The sequence below is a fragment of the Aspergillus oryzae genome, chromosome 6 (genome assembly GCF_000184455.2).
Source record: "Aspergillus oryzae RIB40 DNA, chromosome 6".
Classification (NCBI taxonomy): Eukaryota; Fungi; Ascomycota; class Eurotiomycetes; order Eurotiales; family Aspergillaceae; genus Aspergillus; species Aspergillus oryzae.
The window spans coordinates 1,614,964-1,636,562 of NC_036440.1; the positions used below are offsets into that span (position 1 = coordinate 1,614,964).

The following is a 21,599-nucleotide window of genomic DNA, read 5'->3' on the forward strand; positions in this document are numbered from 1 at the left end:
ACATACAGAGGGCTTTGGTCGGTGTTCCGTTGTATCTACATAGCATGATCACCTTTGCCGCTGTATTTCTGTTAAAGATCGCAGCCAGAAGCTGCTCGAGCTGTATACCTAGTAAGCCGGGCAAGCAGAATTCTATTGCGTCAGCGGGCCTATCCATTGATATCGCATACGTGCGGGCCTTGGTTGGACGTGTTATTGAGATGATGGTGTCCTGCAGTAGACGAGCTAGCGAGCGTCACCTCAGTCACCACATCGCCCGTGGACTGAGAAAAATGCTTACGGGGCTTGAAGAGTGGGAGAGAAGGAATTCTTACAACGGACAGCCTACAGGACAGAGCTTTCGTGACCCTTCTCAGAATTCTATGTTCAAACCTATAATCATCCCTGGAGCCCAACCACTGGGCGAGCGGGATACTATACTGAACCATCCGCCCCCGCTACTAGGAATAGCTCCCTTGTCTGCTGAGAGGGGCAGTGGATTGGAGTCTGCTGCGGCACAATCGAAGCAACAACCAGGTCTCTCGGAGGGTTCTGTGGATCCTATGATGGCTGATTTGTGGGGCTTCGACGAGGAGTATTTCCCTACAGGGGTCTTTGACTTTCTTCAGTCCCAAATGCCTGCCTGATTCAGGCCGCCGCCGCCGCCGCCTCCATGAACCTTTGCAGATTGTGATAGGGAAGTGCTTGTTATACATCCCTTTTCCTGGTTACAACCTTGGTTAGCTCCTATAAAGCACTGGAGTGCTCTGAGGCGTATCTTCATGAGGTGGTGAAGCCTAATTTACTGAGTCTTTTGTACACCGAGAGCTTCCATTTGGAGAGAGGTCTCGCTCGGGGTGCTGGCGCATGAACCGTAAAACTCTCCGTATTGGAGACCTTGTCTTATGACTTACAGACGGATCTTCCGATTTCCTCTGAAGCCCGGGGATAGAACTTATCCTCAACATGCCTCATGATGGCAGACTTCACTACTAGGTCTCGCAGCCGGCACACTTAGCTTCACTCATTAGAGAGTGAGGAGACCTCGCCTATCAAACCAACCGCTGCAGCATTTCACACGGAATTACCTAATATGTGCCATATTCCAAGTCTCTCAAGTCAATGAACTGATTGTATAACAATCTCGGCGTACATAGAAATCGAGAAGTGTACGATCTGGCTTGATGCTAGATCGTAGTGCATAACATGATGAGGATGACAGCATGTCCACGAGCCATTCTACGGTACAACTGGGAGGTTGGATAATGACTACTTACTTCCATTGATTTCTTTTTCTTCTTTTCTTCCCTCCCCTTTCCCCTTACGTTTTACATCGAATATGGTATATATGAAGCTCTACTAGTTCATTGGGTGACACTGCCGAGGAAACGGAACCCAAGCCGAAACCAATAGATAGCGGGTGGGGAAATACCGGATATCCACCTGCACTTCCCATAGGATGTATTGAATGATAGGGCCCTGTTTTCTGATATCCGTCTTGTATCAACGGACTTACGGCTATTCCTGTGGTTGCGGAAGATGGATGCGGAAGTATCCAAACGGGAGGCCGACACCCGGAGCGATTGCCGAGGGAAAGTCTTGCTTTCTTTAAGTTCGGCCTTTTTTTAAGTTCGAGCGATTCAAACAGCTTCCCCGCAACAACTACTATTCCTATTCACGTATGCCGTACTAGCTGCCAATTCTGCTGTAAAACGCTTATATATCCATAGAAAGAGCTTATTGACGTCCACCTTTGCTTGAGAAGGTTTTTATCTGTCACCGCGCCTTATACTACCCATCATGAATCGATCATTGCTCCGTGCGGCTTCACGTCGCCTCCAGTCGGCAAGCCACGTGCACAATGCACCAACAGCTTCACTCAATGCGTCGGTGCGTGGTTTCGCGACCGCCTTCAATTGGGAAGATCCTCTGGCTGCATCGGAGCTGTATACGGAGGAGGAATTGGCGATTCAAGACACGGCGCGACAGTATTGCCAGGAACGCTTGTTACCCCGGGTTCTCGGTATGCGATCTCTCACCTTAGCAGAGCTGACACCTGTATATGAAAGCCTCGGTTCATTGCACAGAGGGATAATGGATATGAATGCTAACTTATGAGGGTCTGTCAGATGCTTATCGAAACGAGAACTATGATCGCAAAATACTAGAAGAAATGGGCGAACTGGGCCTTCTTGGCGCCAGCATTGAGGGTTATGGTTGTGCAGGTGCCAGCACTGTTGCATCGGGTCTGATCACTAAGGAGGTTGAACGAGTGGATTCCGGATACCGATCAGGGATGTCTGTGCAGAGCTCGCTAGCGATGACGGCCATCTACGAGTTTGGATCCCAGGAGCTAAAGGATAGATTTCTGCCAGGGCTAGCCAAGGGAAAGATTGCGGGTTGTTTTGGTCTCACGGAACCTAACCATGGCTCGGACCCTGGTTCTATGGAAACAGTTGCGCGAGAGCATCCTACTAAAAAGGGCTATTATTCGCTCTCCGGCACGAAGACTTGGATTACTAACTCCCCCATCTCCGACATTTTGATAGTATGGGCCAAGCTGGAGAGCACAGGCAAGATCCGCGGGTTTGTGGTGGAACGTGACCAATGCCCTCCCGGCACCTTGGAGACTCCGGCCATCAAAAATAAGACCGCCTTACGGGCGTCTATCACCGGTATGATTCAAATGGATGACTGTCCGGTTCCAAAGGAGAATATGTTCCCCGATGTTGAAGGCCTCACTGGACCTTTCACCTGTCTTAACAGTGCCCGACTAGGTATCGCCTTTGGTGCCATGGGGGCTCTTGAAGACTGCCTTAGCCGTGCCCGGACCTATGCCTTAGAGCGGAAGCAATTCAAGGGCAACCCACTGGCGAAGTATCAATTAATCCAGAAGAAGTTGGCGGATGCTGCCACAGATGCTGCTTATGGAACGCTAGCAGCAACCCAGGTTGCTAGGCTCAAGGACGAAGGCAAATCTACCCCTGAAATGATCTCCATGATTAAAAGACAAAACTGTGACCGGGCCCTGGCCAACTCTCGGATGTATGTAGTTCCACACCCATTTCCTTTCCCGGTCGAGATGTACTAACCTTAACCCCCCGATAGACTTCAAGAAGTCTTCGGCGGAAATGCGACCAGCGACGAATACCATATCGGCCGGCACGTAGCCAACCTGTTTGTAGTGCAGACATACGAAGGACAGAGCGACATTCACTGTGAGTATCTGACCGAATTAAAAATCGACGTTCCTTCCAGCATGAGGGGCCTGATGCTAATGATTGGTATAGCATTGATTCTGGGGCGCGCCATCACTGGAGTCCAGGCGTTTGTTTAGGACACTTGTCGCTGTCATCCTCGTAGAATCGCTTGCGACTGATTTGGGAACAGTAATGTGTATAACTATAGTAGTTAGACAGGTCGAGAGACAAATGGTACATCTAGTCAAATAACAGTGTTCAACGTCCTACTAAACCAGTCCATTGCGCCATGACTATCACTGGTCAATCCCCACTCGCTAGGCGCTAAGTCGCAGTACTATTACTACTTGGTAGTACAGCAGAGCCTTCGAGAATCAGTACCTTATATACACGTGATATTCGACTGCGCCACGTGGGCACGCGAGGCTTGATGTATGCGTGGGCTCAATATGAAAATGACGTTTTGATCGAGATCTGGACGTGGAGTCGCTGAAGAGGGAGGAAGTAATTCGAGAATGCGTTGAATTATTCTACACACATACACAGAAAGAAAGAGAGAGAGAGAGAGAGAGTAAGTGAGAGTGAGTGAGTGAGTGAGTGAGTGAGTGTGTGTGTGTGTGTGTGTGTGTGTGTCTGTGTGTTTGTGTGTCTGTGTGGCTGGGCGGGTGTCTGTCAGACCTTGTCATCTGTGAGTGGAAGGGAAAGAACTTCTGTACTAGTAGTATCCTCCGTATGTGTATGTACATACATACAGGTACAAAGTGTAGCAACAAGGCGGGTCTCCATTGTATGTATTTTATATGGTGATTTCTGTTATGCAATTGTACATGTAAGAAGGCCTTGAGAGAAAAAAAAAAGAGAGAGAATTTCAGGCATGGTAATGTAGTTAACTAGTGTCCAGTCATAGACAAGAACCATGGCTGAAAGTGGCGATACCTTACCTTCGGGGTCAACTTTGGCACTTGCGCAAACTTACAGAGCACTACCAATTTCGTACTACTGTACGGAGCACTGACGTACTAGTAGACCCGTAGTATCTCTGTGTGGCTCAAGAGGGGATGTGGCTGAGAGGAAGGCACGTATGGTAAAATATCATGACCGGTAATACGGTCACTGGATCTCGCTCATCCACTCTTGCCTTTCCCTTTCTCTCTGTCTCTCCCTCTCTCCCTCTTCCTCTTTTTCTTCTTTCAGCCCAATTCCCCCTCTTTCTCCTTTTGCCCCCCCTCCGACGTAATCATTCTCACTGTGAGTACTTCCACCACCAACACTCCTTTTCCCCCCAGAAAAAACTTTCTTTTGATTTTTGATGTATTCCTTCTCTTCCTTCTCATTACATCCTATAGATAATATTAGTCTTCCATCACCTCCAGCCTTAAAAGTACTGACCGGATTGTGTTGTGCAGATTTCTTAAATTCGATACCAACCGCTCTTTCGACTGAGCGGTCGCTTTAAAAGCCTCTCTCTCTCACTCTCTTATTTTTTTTTTTTCTAAAAAAAAAAAATCACATTACCAACAAAATGGCTCTTAAGAGAATTAACAAGGAACTCTCTGACCTCGGCCGGTAAGATATCTATATCTCTTTCTGTCTCCATGATTTCCCCTCGTTCTCCATTGTGCCGCTGAGCGAGACACCCCACTATTCCCGCGGGGGGTTGATGAAGCACTTCCTAAACTATACCCTCCTTTGATGGATCACTGTACCCCGAAATGCTAACGCTCCCATTCTTCTGTAGTGATCCTCCCTCCTCCTGCTCCGCTGGACCTGTAGGTGAAGACTTGGTATGATTCTCCGGAAACCCCTGGTCCTACATATCAATTCGTTCCGTTGACGGCGGTGTCGCGGGGCCAACGCTGTGGCCCCCGCACCCCTGCACTCGTCGATCGCAAACTATTCTGGAGCGAAATTACTGACAGGCAATCTTATTGCAGTTCCACTGGCAAGCTACTATTATGGGTCCTGTGAGTGAAATCCCAATTGTACCTCTTTTTCTTGGCTGCCTTGAGCACTCGTCCTTTTATAGACAAACAGGGACCTTGTGGCTTGCCCACTCACCTTTTGTATGCTTGCGAAACATAACCACTAATGCGATTGGCTCATCAGGGTGACTCTCCATACTCGGGAGGCGTTTTCTTCCTAGCAATCCACTTCCCTACCGACTACCCATTCAAGCCGCCTAAGGTCAACTTCACCACCCGTATCTACCACCCCAACATCAACTCAAATGGCAGTATCTGTCTGGACATTCTTAGAGACCAATGGAGCCCTGCTCTCACAATCTCTAAAGGTTCGTCGTCCGTACCCCGCGATCGCCGTTTCCGAGACTAACCGTACCTTCGCAGTGCTGCTGTCCATCTGTTCGATGCTTACAGACCCCAACCCAGACGACCCGTTGGTGCCTGAAATTGCGCATGTGTACAAGACTGACCGCGGTCGGTATGAAGCGACCGCCCGCGAATGGACCCGGAAATATGCTATCTGATCTTCGAATCTCAATAAAACACGGCCACCTTGGTCTTCCAAATCGCTTCTGCGTCTTCTTTCGTTCCGTTAGATCAGATCCGAAGCCTGGCGTACCGTGATCGTAGATCCTTTCCTTGTTTTTCCATTTGCGTGTCTTAAATTACTTGTTACCCATTTTCTTTACCCTTTTTTCCTGTCGGCGGGAAAATGTCATATCCAACGATCATTATGACCAATATTCATGCATTCATGGCATCTTTTTGTTTCAATCAATGGAGTCGGGCAAATTACGTGATAAGCATATAGCCCAAGGCTCGTGGGTCCGTCCTTGGGCCGGGGATGGGATGGAGGAGGATGTTGCTGGTACGGTCGTGAAGGCTTGCCTGAGGTGTGATGGTTATGAGATGGCGTGAGGAGATCAGGTGGTGATGGTGTACTGGTGTTGGCGTTTGTATCAGATAGCAGCTATCGAGGCAAAGGCCAATCCAACCCAGTTTTATTGATGATGCCTTATCTTACATTTCTCGTCCAAGTGGCGTGGTTGTATGTAACGCCTTGTGTGTATTTCGCGGGACAGTTGCCCGGTATTCATGGTAGTCTACACGGCCAGGAGTATAGAGTTTCATGTCTACCGAGATACGGTCGCCCAAGGCTAGAAGATGTGTCACAATGATGCGTATATATATGTATCTCGATATCTGAACTCCCCATGTAATCTAAAAACAGAGCACGCTATGTGTACACCGGCCGAGGTCTGAAGATAAAATCATCAAGTCTATTCTCTCCTGTCTACGTTTGTATCTTGTCAGAAGGAAGGCTTTGCACTTCTTGTCCGAGTCTGGTATAGATTGCTCCTCTTTCTCGGACAACGCTTCTGTCGATATAGAAACATAGTTGATAGTTAAATCGATCCCAAAAAGCAATAACTTCTCCGAATGTATACATAACATAACGCCAATGGTGATGCTGTGAACATGCCACACTTTAGTTTCGTATGCCGTGAAAATATGAAGGATTATGAAAGACTAAGCATATAGAGATAAAATGACGGTGGAGCTGTAGATGAGTGCGATGAGGAGAGGCCAGAGAGGTAATAAAACAGACGAAGTGGTTGGTGTAGGGGGAAGAGAAGAGAGCAAAATCACCCCTATGCAACTTGGCTTCCCCTCCGGCTGCTGACCTTGGAAGGAGCCTTGGAGCCTCCCGCTACGCTGCCGCCTGCCTTGATGGTCCGCTGTGATGCTCTCGAAGCATGGCTCGAAACCTGGCTCACACTGTCACTTGGCTTGACGGGCTCGTCAAATTTGCTGGAATGTTTAGAAATCCGGGAAGCCGCTTTAGAGACGTGGGAACGATGGGAGACAGAGGACCTTCTCGAATCATCAACTTGGCTGATTGAATCATCAGGAGTAACATTGGTTTCGACGTCGACATCATCATATACACTCTCCGGGAGCGGGATATTGCGAGCAGAAACACCCGATTTAGCACCGCTGCGGCTGGAAGCAAAGGATGCTATAGAGCCTTCGGGAAGTGGGACGTTGCAGGCACTACGCGTGGCTGAGACAGTGCTACTGGAATGAGATCTTGCAATTGAATGGCGGGAAGAATGACGAGAAGAATGATGCGACGAGTGGTGCGAGCTGTGTGAAGAGTGATGGTCTTGATAGTTGGCTTTGGATGGCCTGATTGTCGATGATGAATACACACTTCCATTGTCCATCGCTCGTGACTTGTCATGGAAGCTGCTGATCAGAGTGGCCTCGTAACCCCGGGAATCAACCGATGGTGGGTATTCAATGGCTCTGATAGGGTAATCGCTGCCACTGTACACGCTTCCCTCAGAGGACCGGCGTCCGTTCTGATCAAGATAAACGCTGCCCCCACCTCCCCGTGGAACAAATTCTGATCCCTCGTAAATGGTGCTTGCACGAGGGTTCTTTGAGGTGACACTGCGAGTCAAAGTCGGACGTACTTCCGAATGAGAGTAGACACTTCTGGCCGGGGGAGCCTCGATGGCTCTAAAGCCTTGCAGTTCCTGAGAGGGAGATTGGGCTTGGGACGGAGATATGAGTTGTGCAAGATCCCGGGGAGTATATTGGGGCGGGGGTGTAGTTTCAGAAGGCTCTGAATCGCCTTTTGACATAGCGTATGCAATAGCTGCGCCCGCAGCAGCTCCGATAAGAGTACCAACAATGGTCTTCGCTGCCATACCATCGTCAGTTTTCTGAGTGGTGTGATGCACGACATACGTTGGTGACGGCGCCGGCTGAACTTCGCGGGAAATGACCGATGGTGCAGCTCGTTCTACAGCAGTCGTCGCCTTGGAAACATAAGATCTAGCTTCAGATCTGGGAGAAGCCACGCTCTCGGGCTTGACAGAGCTGGCTTTGCTTGTCGCTTTCGAGACAATCGAGGGGGCTGTCTTAGATACGACCGAGCCATTCTCGAGCAGAGCCAAAGCCGACCTGCTAACCTCTGACCTAGCTGATGAGCTGCTCGGACGGTAAACGGCCTCTATACTGTTGCCATCAACATCGATGATGGCTGCGCTGTAGTAGCCAGATTCCGAGTCACGGGTTTTTGGCTCTCCGTGAATCTTCCCACCAGCCTTCAACGCGTGGATGAAGAACTGGCCTACTGCATCCTTTGATGGTGCAGGAAATGCAACATGTGCGGCGCCAGCTGGCACCCTAAAAAGCGAGTCAGCACACAACTTCGGTTGGCGTGGGTTGGCTGCTTTCACTTACCCTGGCTTTTGCTCGGTTATCCAGAAATCTGCCGGTTCCCCGGGGTTCTGGCCGAAGCCAATATAATCGTCATGACGACCAATGAACTGATATCCCAGGGGTTGTAGACAGGAGAGGAAGAATGACGTTGAGGTGGGGAGATGGGAGACAGTCAAGGTAAGATGTGATACAGGCATGTCCAATAAAGAGAAGGACTCGCCGGGTTGTGAGCGAGTATGCAGGCGACGGATAGATCTTGGGTACGTAGTATGGTATAGGGGACGGAAGCAGTACCAAATGCTTCAAGACTTCGTCCTCGCAAGGATAGGACCACAATCTGAAGATTGACTTAAGGTTGTAACGGGAGAAAGAAAGATGTATGGAGAAAAGAAAGGATATATAGATGTACGAACACTAATGATCGAGTGAGAGTAGAATGGGACGTTAAAGAAGGAGCCACAAGGTGACAAGATATATTACTTCACGGCCAAGCTATCTGTACGGGGGAATATCCCAAGAGTGCCCAACTGATATCCAATCAGGACTGATCAGTAGCTAACAAAAAGAAAGATTCGTTCCCGAAGGAAACAACCCGCTCTAGTGATGCAAAACACGGTCTAGCATAGCAGGTATTATTGCATAAGCTCGCAATGCGTCCGAAGGCAAACCAATTCCGACGAAGTGTCGACTTGACTGGCTCTGCGTTCCCATGCTGAAAAGACGAAATCCTGTCAGAAGACGGTCAAGAGACCCATGATGTTACCTATCGGTGAAGCTAGAAACGAGGGGAAGAAAACGCTCTCACGCCGCCAGGTCACCGTGGGGAAAGCCTGGCGGACGGTCCTGTAGGTGGCCCTGCCGGCATCGGATGGGGCGCCTATCAGGAAACGGTGGATACTGCAGATGAGCCAAGCGTAAAACCGCACCATGTCAGGACTCAGAAGTTGAGGTGAATGAGGCGACGATACCAGGGTTGAGGTGGAGGATGGTGATTGGTAGTGGTGGAGTCAGTATCGGCCAAGACGGAGCTAAAGACAACACAGTACTCCTCACTATTATTTTCCAGTAATCATCAGAGAATTATAATCACCATAAATAACTGTAACAGGATATGATGCTAATAACGGTATCCGAATTCTAGCTCGAAAGGCCCAGGCTAAAATACTTAGTTGGGCTTTGGACTTAAAAATACCTCAGTGCTCATGTTTTCAGAGGCAGCATAAAGTCGAATAGTTTCACCAAAGGACCAGGTTGGGGGCCACTGAGGGGCACCAGGTCACCCTGACCGATGGGGAGTTGTGTTCCTGCTTTGGGCACTTCTGCTGCTGTTAGTCGCTGGATGGCGCCGTCTGACCGCCAAACAACACCCACTTGGTTTCTGCGTCGTGGATCAAGTGCCATGGCTATTCAACGAATGAGCGGATGTGACATCAAGGGTCATGTTTTCCGGAAGAAATGAGAAAGAAAGCAAAACGAAATGGCCACTGGGTAGGCCTCACTCGGTTTCAAATAAACTGGGCCCATGCAGAGATCTGACATCGGCGTTGATCTTAACTCCAGTAGCGGTAACGAACTAGGATGATTGATTGATTGGTTTTGCACGTAACCGAAAAACACCCCTCTAGAGATGCCACATGAATCAATCCGTCCACAAGTCAAGTGAAGCGGGAGATCCACCCAAGGAATTGCTGCGATGTCTGCATGCCACGTTGAAGAGGGAGACTCCATTCCCAGCCACTCGAACCACTCCGATCGATACTTGCATATGGAGTCAATGCAATTCTCCATTCTGGGTCAATAGTGCATTGGTTGCAAGACCCCACAGAAGGAAGTGAGTCACAGAGAAAAGGGGGGAAGAAGAGGGAAAGGAGGGAAAGTGATGGAGGGGGCAATGGAAAGTGACCGTGACGGAAGGTTGAGTAGCCTCAGGCATGTGGTCACGATGGTTCCTCTTGTTCACATTTGCCTTTTCTTCTTCCACCTTCAAACTATCTTTCGACTACGCCAAAATTGATACGATCAGTCATTCTATTTCGTGGCGGTTTTGCGAGTAGCTTCTCAGCTTACTGCCTTTTGACATGCAGGCTGCCGAATATTTGATAAACATATTACGACTTTTCACTTGTCTCATGCATGGATGAATGTACTCCTACATACCTATTTGATTAATAACGTGCTTCCCTACTCCTACCGGAAAAGAAGAACCGAATATTGACTGATGTCAATGTCAAGCATGAGCGCAGAGCGTCTTGTCCCAAAGACATTGCCAGTAGTTGATTTTCCCCATTATATTCGTGTACTTAATTCTATTATTAACGGTCACGTCATCTCTTAGATTTCAGGTGCGATACAAAGCCCCAGCACTGTACAGACCTTTGCTTGCGCAAAGGTAATTGAAGAGATGCAGATTGTGGAAGAACGCAGAACCTCGCTGGGGATGGTCGAACTGCAAAGACTAGTGGTAGAAGAACTTTAAAAGAACTCAGACCACACCCTCACCACTTTCTTATCGCAGATATCCCTGATGCCTACTTGATAAGGGCGAGCTATCCAAACGGAAGCCGACAGCTCTCTAAAAGAGCCCTTGATATAGTGATCGTGAATCCTTCAGTATCGCGTGGCGTTGAAGGCTGCCATGATGCACAAGAAACAGGAAACGCGAAAGATACCAAAAAAAACCAATAAGAGACTGTAGGTAGTGAGCCTAGAACCGTTAAAATCATGTGGCACAGGAGACACGTCCTGCCAAAGTTGGTGTTTGCTGCACTCCGGACATCTCAGATTGGGTGGATAGTCGCAAGGAAATTCGTTACCTCGTCAAGCTTTGGCCGCTCCTATCGAAGGAAGATTGCATCCGAAACGTGCGAATCATACAATATCCCACACTTCCTCGGCCGCGTGGCAGAATTTGCTGCACGCCACGCTAGCACTCAGGCTGTAGTTGCTGATACTGATTGTGTCGTCCTTGAATGAGTCGGCAAAGTCATCGTGACCTTTAGCCATAGCTCCGACAAAAATACAGACGCTCTCCTTAGGGCCTAGCGACTCAATGTAATCTCTGGTCCGCACCACGGGGGCCTCATAACTGAGGGTCACCTTGCGGCAATTAGGAGGCAGATGATCGGTGATGGGGTTCTTGATGACCTTGAGCAATTTCTCCTGAGAATTGGTGGAGCGGATCGAGAGCCGATGCAGAAGCTGGACCATGAGGCCAGCAAAACGCTTGAATGTACGCGGAATTCGAACACTTGGATTCACTTCGATCAGGACACCTTTGGCCGTGTGAATGTAAATTTGGAGTTTGCCTGCCTTGTTGACAGGGGAGTCGAGCAGAGTGAGAAGACACTGCACCAAGTGTGATTAGTTTCTCTCACCGAAGGCTCATGTATAAGAGCCGCAGTCTGAGGAAGAAAAGATGTACCTGATGAGTGATATCTGGTCGAGCTTCACTAATGTCTCTGTTCATTTTACGCATCACACCGATATGCTCATCGCTGTTCAGCAATGAGTACTTCTCATCACGACCGGCGCCATTGCGTCCACCGTGGGAGGCACGATAGGTCTCCAGACTAGCATGGGAGAGGACAACGATTAGACGTTGAGTTTCCTTGTCGTTGGCGGCAATGGGAACATGTTGCTCGGCGACGAGTTGAGGTAATTCTGGGGGCGGACAAGACTGAGTCCCTGAAAGTTGAATGCGATTAGCATACGGTTCATTGTGTTCTGATTGCATGTTGAACGGGATATTAAAAGAGGGGTCGATGGCCGCGGAACTGGGCTGTGAGAACCACAACTAGTTTTGTGAAAGTGGGGGTTGTAATGAGGTTTGGGGTGACACGGGCGTTGTCTCAAAAAATTGGACAGGGCCGTGGAATCCAGAACCGACGAAGAAGGGTAGAGAATATTAAATAGGTAGGACGGACACTTGAAGAGAGTTCAAGTAGACCGTTGTTCTCGACTTGATACCTCAAGACATGAAATGAGGATGAAGAGGGGATTTGTTAACCAAGAAAAGAAAAGAGAGTTTTGGAAGGGGAGGGAAAAAAGGGAAGAAAAAAAAAAGACAAAAAAAAAGAACAGGCTCCGAGCACGAACGGATAATGATATGGATTAGATGATGGAGACTCAAGTGGTATACATACTCGCACGCTTTCTCTTCCCTGCTGCCTGAATATCTTGTGACATGATGCCCAGGTTGAACGGTCGAATTTCGTGGTGAGAAAGAACCAAACGAGCTTTTGCTTTGTTACTTTCCCTTCCCTTCGAGGTGAGAATTGAAACGAGAAGAGGAAAGAGGGAGAAAAAAAAGCCCGAAGAACGAGCCGAGGATTAGAGATAGAACTTTTATGAAGGCCCTGAGAATGTAATTCAAAGATACAATGCTTCTTTCTTTATTCCAACCAGCTTCGTGGCTTTCGACGGTTCTCTCCAGGCCACAGAAGATTGGGAATTGAGAAGGTGATAAGATTGAAGGATGTGACTGTTCGGCGGGTTGATTCGCAGACAGCGGAAGAAAAAGAAAAAATTAGAGCAAACCAAAACCAAACTGCACGCCAGACTTACTTGGGGCCCGCCTCAGGAATCAACACTCCTTCGGGACAGCTAAACTTAAGTGGAATAGTCAACTAGTCTTCTCAATCTGCTCCACTCTTCTCAAACCTCCCGCTATCTAGACTCTGAAGGACTTAGGAGTGAAGGAGGTATATATGTCTCAACTTCCCAGTTCTCTTTTACCACCCAGTGGTTGGCTGACAGCGCCATTGTTCACCGATCTTGCTTGATCTACCCGTGTTCTCTTTTATTTATTTAAAAACATTCTATCCCATCAGCTTACTATGTCATGATCTGAAGCCATACTCATTTCCGATCAGCACTGATCAGTTATTGAGTTACCAGGGGCCATTTCCAATGTCATTCCATCTCGCTTCGTCTTTGAGGCTTGACTGTAGTGAGAAAAAGCGTAAGGATCGGTCACGGGCACGGCTTATCGTAGACCCTTGGCCGGCCGTACGCACCTATCTATACTTGGATTGCCAAGGCATACTTGACACAAGGGTTCTACATAGGAGAGCTCACCTAGGAAGGAAACACTTCCAAGTTTGGGGATCGACCCGGTGTCTTTCAGATGACTCGATGTGCGACCCCGTACATACACGAAGGGTAGCGGCTTAGCCATTGAAAGGCGTAGGTAGCCACTTCTTCCACGTCAGGGTTACACCTGTGATGTTTGAGCTTGTTTTCTACCACCTTGAACAAAGTACAGCCTGCAGAGTTTGCCATGGAACACATCTGTCCGGCTGTTGGAATTTTGGGGGTGTTTGATGACATGCTCGCACTGTACTTCATCAAAAGTACGCGGGTTACGGAGGATCCATTGTGCGACAGTGTCCATAGCACCAAGTGCAGTTATCCGCCTCGGGAGAATTTGAAGTGGAACACAGTTTGGCTAAACCAGGGGCATATAAAGGGTGCCTTTGATATACAGCATCTTTATATGCAGTATCTGCTCATAACCTGGAGTCTATTGACTGATGATGTTCTACACCTGAACCCTGTAGCAGCACCCTGCTGGAGTAGTAATAAAACGAAGGTAAACCAACCTCTTGTTCTACTATCTATGATAACTAAATAGGATGCCCTTCTGCCGATCTTCTTTAACGTGTAATGGACTTGGCGGGGTAATGATCAGACGCCTCACAAGTCGCCACCGTGGGATCCTACCTACGTTTATCACTTACCACTTGGTCAAAAGGATGGCACCAGGGAAAGAAGTATAAAACCTGTTCCGACTTGTCACGATGCGCAACACAAATTCATATATTAATGTTCGACCAGAGGTAAATGTAGAAACCATCTACTCGATGTTGGTAATAAAATCACAATTTACTTGTCAGTTACCATTTCAGGATATTTCTGTCCAGCAGTAGCAATGGCAGTAGGAAGATGAAAGAGAGAAAACGGAAGTCAAAGAGGGTAAAAAGAGCGAGTGAGTGTGAGCAGTCAATTCCACAAGATGTTTCTTGATAAATCTTATTTGAGACTTTTGCGTGGTACACCTGGAGAATATACATGAATGTATACTCCGTACTTACACTCGCAAACATGCCATTTGCAGGGGTGGGGAACCAAGATTACGTCTATTCAGTGCCCCTGTCTTGGAATTTGCCCCCCCCCCCCCCCCCCTCCAAAAAAAAAAAAAAAAAACGAAAAAAAGAAAAAGGGAAAATAATAAAAAATTAAAATTAGAATTATAAGTATAATTACTTGTTAGGCGCAAACACCGTCACAGCTCTTCTGTCCAGTAAGGTCGCTAGATCCATCAGCAAGGGCATGGACGAGGCTGGTTTGATCCTCCAGTAGATCTGTGAATATCCACTCATTGAACGGTATGTATGTATGTACTCCGTAGTATGCACCGGGGGGAATCATCTAGTCTACTTGGAATTCCAGTCAACCAACGGCAAATAACCTAAAATAAGTAATACAGAGGGAGAATCCCTTCATCATGAGGTACTCTTCGATTTACTTCCATGTCCTTGAAGAGGAAAGAAATACGACAAAAGAACAAGCTTGCCACCTCATCACAAAAGCTGACTGGTCCATCACAGTACCTAAGTGATCTATGACTACCTAACAGATGACTAACAATAGGTCCTCAGTATCCTAACATACTGCAACGAATGTACGACTGATGTGGTTGGTGGCCGTATCGCTGTTCATTATTTAAGGAGGCGAAGTCGGATATAAGTTTGGGAAACATAACACGACAGCGACGAGAGACAGGAGAGCTGATGCCCCGTGTCTAGAGTTCCACAATCTCCAAGCATTAGTGGATTCCTTTGATATGTGTACATATATTAGATGAACTCTTAGCATTCTCCTGGAACCAAAGTCTCCTCCAACAACCGGCAGAATTCAGCGAAACCCATCTAGGTAACAGTCACTCTTCTCGGGTTATAAGCTGGAGACTGTCCTCCCCTGCTTCTTGCGGATCTTCTTACGTCCACCCCCATCCCTTGATAATCAGTCACAGTTCGTTCTTTCTCCTTCCTCGAGGATTCACCGAAACACATATATCACTGTGATCCCATAAACGGACTGACTACTTGGTCACCATTTGAGAATCCTGGGTACGAAGTACTATTAACGTAAGTGGGTGAAGGAAACCCTCCCTTTGTCAATCAGGAGAAGGCGGCGTTTTGGTGCAAGTCCTCTCACTATGGGTTTCTTTGCGCCCGGCGAGCAATATGACTAAATGGGGACTAGTTCCTGGGCACGCGTTCCGTCACCTGTCGATCAGTTGGCCGCCGAAGCCTTCCGCCAATTTGGAAAATAAATCATCATCAGTGAAATCATAATAAACACCTCCCACCTTTTTCTACGTCTTTGATCTTCGTTGCTTTTGATCTTACAACTTCCATCCTACCTTTTATCGCATAAACCAGGAAGGCCATAGATGCTTGGCTCGCTCGAATATATGTTTTGAAACAGGGAGATGCCGTGGACTGTAACAAATTCATTCAAGCGGTACGTGATTCGTTGCCTGATTCTCCTACCCCTTGGATTCCGCCACTTGAGCTAATCACTGAACATCTAGAGGCCTTATGATGAAAACGTACGGTAGACCCGTATGGCGCGTCTATGATGATGACCAGAGTCCAGCGGCTAAGAAAAGACGCGTTCAATCGGGGAATGAATCGGACGAGGCAGAGAACAGCATCCAATACGCCATTCGTGAGTCGTCCGCCGCTGTCCTGTCCAGTCCATCGCGTCGCAATTCCATCCTTCTCTCCGAAGGAACGCAGGATGATGACCTGTCTACACCTCCGTCCTCACCGCCGCCTCGGTTGAGTTCACCTCCGGCCAACACGCGAAAACCCACTTTCGCGTTCCTCAAACGCAAACAATCGGCGAACAAGGAAACTGGCAATAGCTCCCCGCTCACTGAGGTCAACTCCAATAGTGTACGCGCGTCGGTAGACCCTCCCAAGAAGAAGGCAGCGTCACAGCAACCCGTCTTAAAACAGATGCAACTTGACCTAGGGCACGAAGTGAGAAGAACCTGCGCGACCTGTGGAATGGAATATGTGCCGTCGAACTCGGAGGATGCAGCCCTACATAAGAAGTTTCATGACATGAATTCGACAGGAGTGGATCTGGGTAAAGCATTCATGAGGGCAAATGCATCGCGCTGGGTTTATGAGGCTACTCGCTTCGATGAGGGGTATGTAGTCATTGTCGATCGAAAAGCGTCTCCGACCGCGAAGAATCAGGCGAAGAAAGTTCTTGAGGTTATCAATAAGGAGTTGTCTTCCCCTGAGATTCAAGATGATGTCCTATGGAGCCAGACCGAACCTCCAACACACTTGCGCAAAAATGGCGTATCGGAGAAAGTGGACCGTTACAAGGTTTTCCTGCATATGAAGGATAGTCGATGCGTCGGTGCCTGTTTAACGGAACGAATTTGGGAATCACGACCGGTTGAAAAGCCTTCTAGCCAGACCAATCGCACTGATCCTGCAGTAACGGTTCGCAACGAGACTCACCCGGCGATTGTGGGGATTTCACGCATATGGACATCTGGGTCATCGCGACGGAAAGGGATCGCGATGGATCTTTTGGACTGCGTGGTCAGCAATTTTATATACGGCATGGAAATTCCAAAGGAGCGGATGGCATTTAGCCAGCCTACCGAAAGTGGTAGAGCCTTGGCGCAGTCGTTCTTTGGGGATGATGAGTGGCATGTATACGAGGAAAGCTGAACGGAATTTGCATATCAGTAACATCTGGAGGAAGACGGTCCAGGGGAGGGACGATACACATTTCATTTTTTTCCCCATTTTCTTTTTTCTTTTTTCTTTTTTTTTTTTAATAAACGGGAGAGCTGATACCCTCCTTTCTCGGACAATGGAACTCGAGGGAGGAATACTGTGACGACCATTTATCATTTCGTATTGTATAACCCTGGTGTTTGGAAAGGGTAGTCTGCTTTTCATGCCGATCCTTTTTCCTTTCCTTTCCTTTTTTTGGGTTAATTCTTTTCCCTGTAACATATACCTATGCTTTATCATTTTCTCATTTTTTTCTACTTTACTACTCGTTTGGTTTTATTTTCCCTTGTGGGGATGCAAGACATTCAGAACGCAGACGCCGCAGAAGTCATTGATGGTTTTCACTCTTGAGTCTCTGCTCAAGGCTAGTACTACCTCAAATATGTCCGGGTTATAGAGAAGCCACTCCTAAGGTACTTAGTACTAAAGTATCAAAGGTACCTTGATTAGGCAGTAGTGTAGGTACCTAATTGACCGCAGAGCCGGGGCGACACTTCGTGGCGCGAACCATCGGCCGTTTAGTTGCGCTTTCCGGAAGCCGCGCGAGTGGTCAGCGGCTGTCGACTTTCTTTGCCGACTGATGAATGTTTATTATTCTCTTCTTTCTGAACTTCCTCTTCCAGTTTATTTTCCATCGCTCTCATGATTGGTGCCTCCAACCTTCTCTGCGATGTCTGGTTTAAATCCATTCCGCCCTAGAAAGCCAGAGAGTGAGTTCGACCCGCCGCTTCCGGCGTGCTGGGATAGTCAAGGCTCAATGCTGACCGTTGTAGACCCCTCAATCCATCATTCTTCACCGACTACCTCGACCTCCGCAAAACCGGCCTTTCCTACACTTCCATCATCTAATACGACCTCTCAGAATGCCCTCTTTCAGCCGAATGGCCTTGCCGGAACCCCGCCCACGTCCCACGTGCCGGACCTCGATGATACGATGTCCTCTGATGATCAATCCGTATCGGATCCATTTCATCAGGGCATACATTTGAGTGAAGATGACATGGAGGATCGAGAAGGAAGTTTATCATCTTCAACGTGGGATACTCCCAAGTCTCGCGGCGGTGATTGTCTCCAAGAATCCCTAGACAGCACTGGTCCACACACAGATCCGTACATTAGTCAACCAGCTCCGGCGGTCCCGACAACGCAATCTATAAGACAGACTGGGAGGGCAAGCAACGAAGAATGCCCCAGGGAGAGTGAAAACGATAAAGTCTCCCGCAATACAACGTCTAGAAGTTCCTATCATTCAGGTACTCGCACAGCAAACAATTGCACCACGAGTGTTCCTCAAAGTACTTCACGGATAGACATATCAAATCAAGTTGCGGCGGGAGACTATATGCCAACAATTGACGCAGAGGCAAGACCTCTAGTCAGTCGCTCAGGTAATAGGGAGAGGATACCGCCGCCTCCGCCCAGGAGCCACCATGGGAAGTTAATCAACCCTAGTCCTGGCTCGACTCCCCCTTCCCCTCAGCCCGCACCTTCCAAACCTGCAAACCGCTTTTCATTTCATGGTTCCCCCCCGGAATCGTCATCGTCACCCAAGCCATCACAGTCAGGAGTGGATTATATCACCGAAACGGCTAATAGCGAAGCCAAAAAGTCGAGTGAGCCTTTAAGGCGCAGCCAATCTCAGTACAAGCGACCACCGACACCGCCACTGAGCAGGCGACACAGTCAGATGAGAAGATCCAAGACCACTGCGTCCAAGCCAAACCCGAGCAGGCTTTCTATGCCGGCCGTTGGGATGGAGGGCACTGAATCCCCTCCACCTAGTCCAAGCTCCTGGAGTTTGAACCCATCGCGAACCCGGGATACCAGACCAGGCCCTTCATCTGAGGAGAATCCGAGGAGGCCTTCTTTACAACACCAGAGCGCTGGTGCGGTAACATCCACGCCGAGCACAGATGCCTCGGTGCCATCATCTCAGTCCACCTCCCGGACCCCGTCCATGAAACGGGCGTCGATAGGCAACCCCTTGCCACCACCTCCGCCTCCGCGGCGTACACGGGGTTCCAGCAGCCAGAGTAATGATAGCACCCGACCGACAAGCCTCTATTCAGAGAAACGGCCGGAAGTGCACGGAGAATACATTCCTCACCCATCCAATGCCAGTGACATCTTGGCTGACTTATCGCGTCTACAAAAGGAGGTGGATGATCTACGGGTTCACTATGAAACGCGCAAGGCCAGTCATTGATAGATTTCCGGACCGGAAGGAAGTTGGATTCTGATAAGCGATGGAACCATTGGGCATGGGGTTCATGCGTGTGCAGCTTACTGCTGATGCTATTACTTACACTTCTACATCGTCTTTTCCCGCTACATTACTGTCATCACCACTACTCCTACCTGCTCCTATATAACTCGTTTCATTCCATGTATCGACTGATGAATGAATTACAATGTCCAAGTACTATCGACTATTGTAAGGAAATCTTGCACCCACGTTGGAATGGATAACGGTATCTTAGTAGGTAAGCCCGATGTAGAAATTGTCTTTTTTCAGTGGAGTTGACACGGCCGGGAGCATAGCTGACTGCCAAACCAGTACTAGTAGTAGCTGGAGAGGATCTTCAATTCCGCTAGGATCCTCAGGCCCACACTACCACACTGTGAACCATGATTGGTCGATCCAGGGAACTCCAGGACAATGACATCATCCAATTCCGAAAGGGGATTTCCCCAAGTAATCCATGATGAGTCGACCGTTTTTACGACGGAGGTTGATTTGAGAAATACAGGGATACATGTCTACGGAGTATAAACAAAACAATGGCTATCTGTAAAAGTACTAAAGTTATAAAACCGAAAAAAGTATATGAAACCGAGAGAGAAACGAGAATAAAATCCATGACTAGTGTCGCAGCCCATCTACCTAGTAGCCTCACTTTTTCATACATTAGTTAATTAGTGACCTCGTAACTAAGGAGTAGTTTAGAGTAAACGCACCCACGCATTGTTCTTTCCCTGCCCCCAACTTCCCGTCTGCATGACGATTCACTCCTATTGGAACGCAACTTGCCTCCCACACCTTCAAGTTCTCCAGTCCCCCACCCCATTCATCCGTCATTCTACCGCTTGACGTCCAATCCGATAACCCCCAGTCTCCTCCAATCTTTGAACCTTAAGCCGCAGTGGAATTTGATGCCTTTGCGGAACTCCTGCGCTATCGTTTCACATTCACCTTATTTAACTTCATCTCCGGCCATTTCTGCCACAAGACTCATTCTTTTATCGGGCCGATTGCGTTCGCAACTTGTCGCGCTTACAGTTGTTCGTCTAGAGTTATCTCCCGACTATATTATCCCTCTTACTATTGAACTAGCGAGTATCCTTGGGTAGTTTTCCTTTTTCTTATTTTCTTTTAAGTAAAAGAAAATGACGACGCCCACTTTGATCAACCTCCCCCCTCCTCCCTCTGATCCAGTGACTCCATCAGATATGGGACCGTAAGCCCCCTCCTCTCCCTTCCATCGGGCTGCCTAGTCTGCAACATACACTAAGAGCGGTCTAACATCTACTTCAGTGGAACCCCAAATTCTGGCACAACATCTCTATCGGCTTTGTCAACCACCGCCATCAAAGACGGTCATACAGGCCATCCATTACCACATGGTCGCCATGCTCACCACTCATCTTCTGCGTCAATGACTTCCACCACAACTCTGGAGGCAGAACGAGCCGACCGCATTTCGCGTCTGGCGGGGCTGGAACGGGTAGTAGCCGCTCGGACTGGTGGAGGGTCACAATCGAACACCGCAGTTCCGATGTCGCATGCCCCAGGCTATTTTGATACCAGCTCCACATTGAAGGAGAGAAGCACCGTGGGTAGCGCCAGCGCTACGGGTAGCGTGGGCGCTCGTACGACATGGGCGAGCGGTAGTGATGCGTTTGACGCCGACAAGATGAGCGAGGAGCCGGACGATGGAACTTCGAGCGTTGGTAATCTCAGCGATGAAGGCAACGCCAGCCTCGTCGGGTTTGGAGAAGGAGCTAGCACCATCAGCGGTCCAATTTCACATCCAAACCTGAACCGGACATCATCGGTAGGTCGGCCAAATTCGTTAGGTAGTCCTAGCATTCCCCGAGCCAATCCAATACCTTCATCATCTCAACAATCCGGCGACGGCGGAATGATACCAGTGGCATTGTCGCCAACTGGATCAACCACACCCGAACCAGTGCAGGACGCTCGAATGGTCGATGGGATGACCTATGACCCGGATGTGGTTGATACCACCGTGAGAACCCCTCGGCTTGCCACTCCCTTAGGTCGAGATGATCCTAGTAACATGCAGGGCGACAGGGGTTCGGGATTGTTGTAGGGGAAAATCGATGAGATGGTAAATAGGCGTTTTTCAGCAGCGATAGTTAGTTTTTCTTCC

At 48.6% G+C, this 21,599-nt stretch overlaps 7 protein-coding genes across 7 annotated transcripts; 5 read left to right on the top strand and 2 right to left on the bottom strand.

Moving 5' to 3' along the window:
* Nucleotides 1–44: 44 nt before the first annotated feature.
* AO090020000075 (uncharacterized protein) lies at nucleotides 45–626 on the top strand (the record flags this gene model as incomplete). Its single annotated transcript, XM_001824400.3, has 1 exon — nucleotides 45–626. The coding sequence occupies one exon, from the start codon at nucleotides 45–47 to the stop codon at nucleotides 624–626; it is 582 nt and encodes a 193-aa protein (XP_001824452.3).
* Nucleotides 627–1,779: 1,153 nt separating this feature from the next.
* On the top strand, nucleotides 1,780–3,316 carry AO090020000074 (acyl-CoA dehydrogenase; the record flags this gene model as incomplete). Its single annotated transcript, XM_023238170.1, has 4 exons — nucleotides 1,780–2,002; nucleotides 2,109–3,024; nucleotides 3,088–3,197; nucleotides 3,270–3,316. The coding sequence occupies 4 exons, from the start codon at nucleotides 1,780–1,782 to the stop codon at nucleotides 3,314–3,316; spliced, it is 1,296 nt and encodes a 431-aa protein (XP_023092687.1).
* A 1,385-nt stretch (nucleotides 3,317–4,701) lies between these two features.
* Nucleotides 4,702–5,664, top strand: AO090020000073 (putative ubiquitin conjugating enzyme (UbcD); the record flags this gene model as incomplete). Its single annotated transcript, XM_001824397.3, has 5 exons — nucleotides 4,702–4,745; nucleotides 4,918–4,963; nucleotides 5,114–5,143; nucleotides 5,286–5,469; nucleotides 5,525–5,664. 5 exons carry the CDS (start codon nucleotides 4,702–4,704, stop codon nucleotides 5,662–5,664), a joined length of 444 nt encoding a protein of 147 aa, XP_001824449.1.
* A 1,128-nt stretch (nucleotides 5,665–6,792) lies between these two features.
* On the bottom strand, nucleotides 6,793–8,571 carry AO090020000072 (VOC family protein; the record flags this gene model as incomplete). The annotated part of the gene is made up of 2 exons (XM_023238171.1): nucleotides 6,793–8,338; nucleotides 8,396–8,571. 2 exons carry the CDS (start codon nucleotides 8,569–8,571, stop codon nucleotides 6,793–6,795), a joined length of 1,722 nt encoding a protein of 573 aa, XP_023092686.1.
* A 2,671-nt stretch (nucleotides 8,572–11,242) lies between these two features.
* AO090020000071 (18S rRNA pseudouridine methyltransferase) lies at nucleotides 11,243–12,107 on the bottom strand (the record flags this gene model as incomplete). The annotated part of the gene is made up of 2 exons (XM_001824395.3): nucleotides 11,243–11,719; nucleotides 11,796–12,107. 2 exons carry the CDS (start codon nucleotides 12,105–12,107, stop codon nucleotides 11,243–11,245), a joined length of 789 nt encoding a protein of 262 aa, XP_001824447.3.
* Nucleotides 12,108–14,704: 2,597 nt separating this feature from the next.
* AO090020000070 (ESCO family N-acetyltransferase) lies at nucleotides 14,705–17,136 on the top strand (the record flags this gene model as incomplete). Its single annotated transcript, XM_023238172.1, has 2 exons — nucleotides 14,705–14,717; nucleotides 16,355–17,136. 2 exons carry the CDS (start codon nucleotides 14,705–14,707, stop codon nucleotides 17,134–17,136), a joined length of 795 nt encoding a protein of 264 aa, XP_023092685.1.
* Nucleotides 17,137–20,861: 3,725 nt separating this feature from the next.
* AO090020000068 (uncharacterized protein) lies at nucleotides 20,862–21,539 on the top strand (the record flags this gene model as incomplete). The annotated part of the gene is made up of 1 exon (XM_001824393.3): nucleotides 20,862–21,539. One exon carries the CDS (start codon nucleotides 20,862–20,864, stop codon nucleotides 21,537–21,539), a length of 678 nt encoding a protein of 225 aa, XP_001824445.3.
* Between the last annotated feature and the right edge of the window lie 60 nt (nucleotides 21,540–21,599).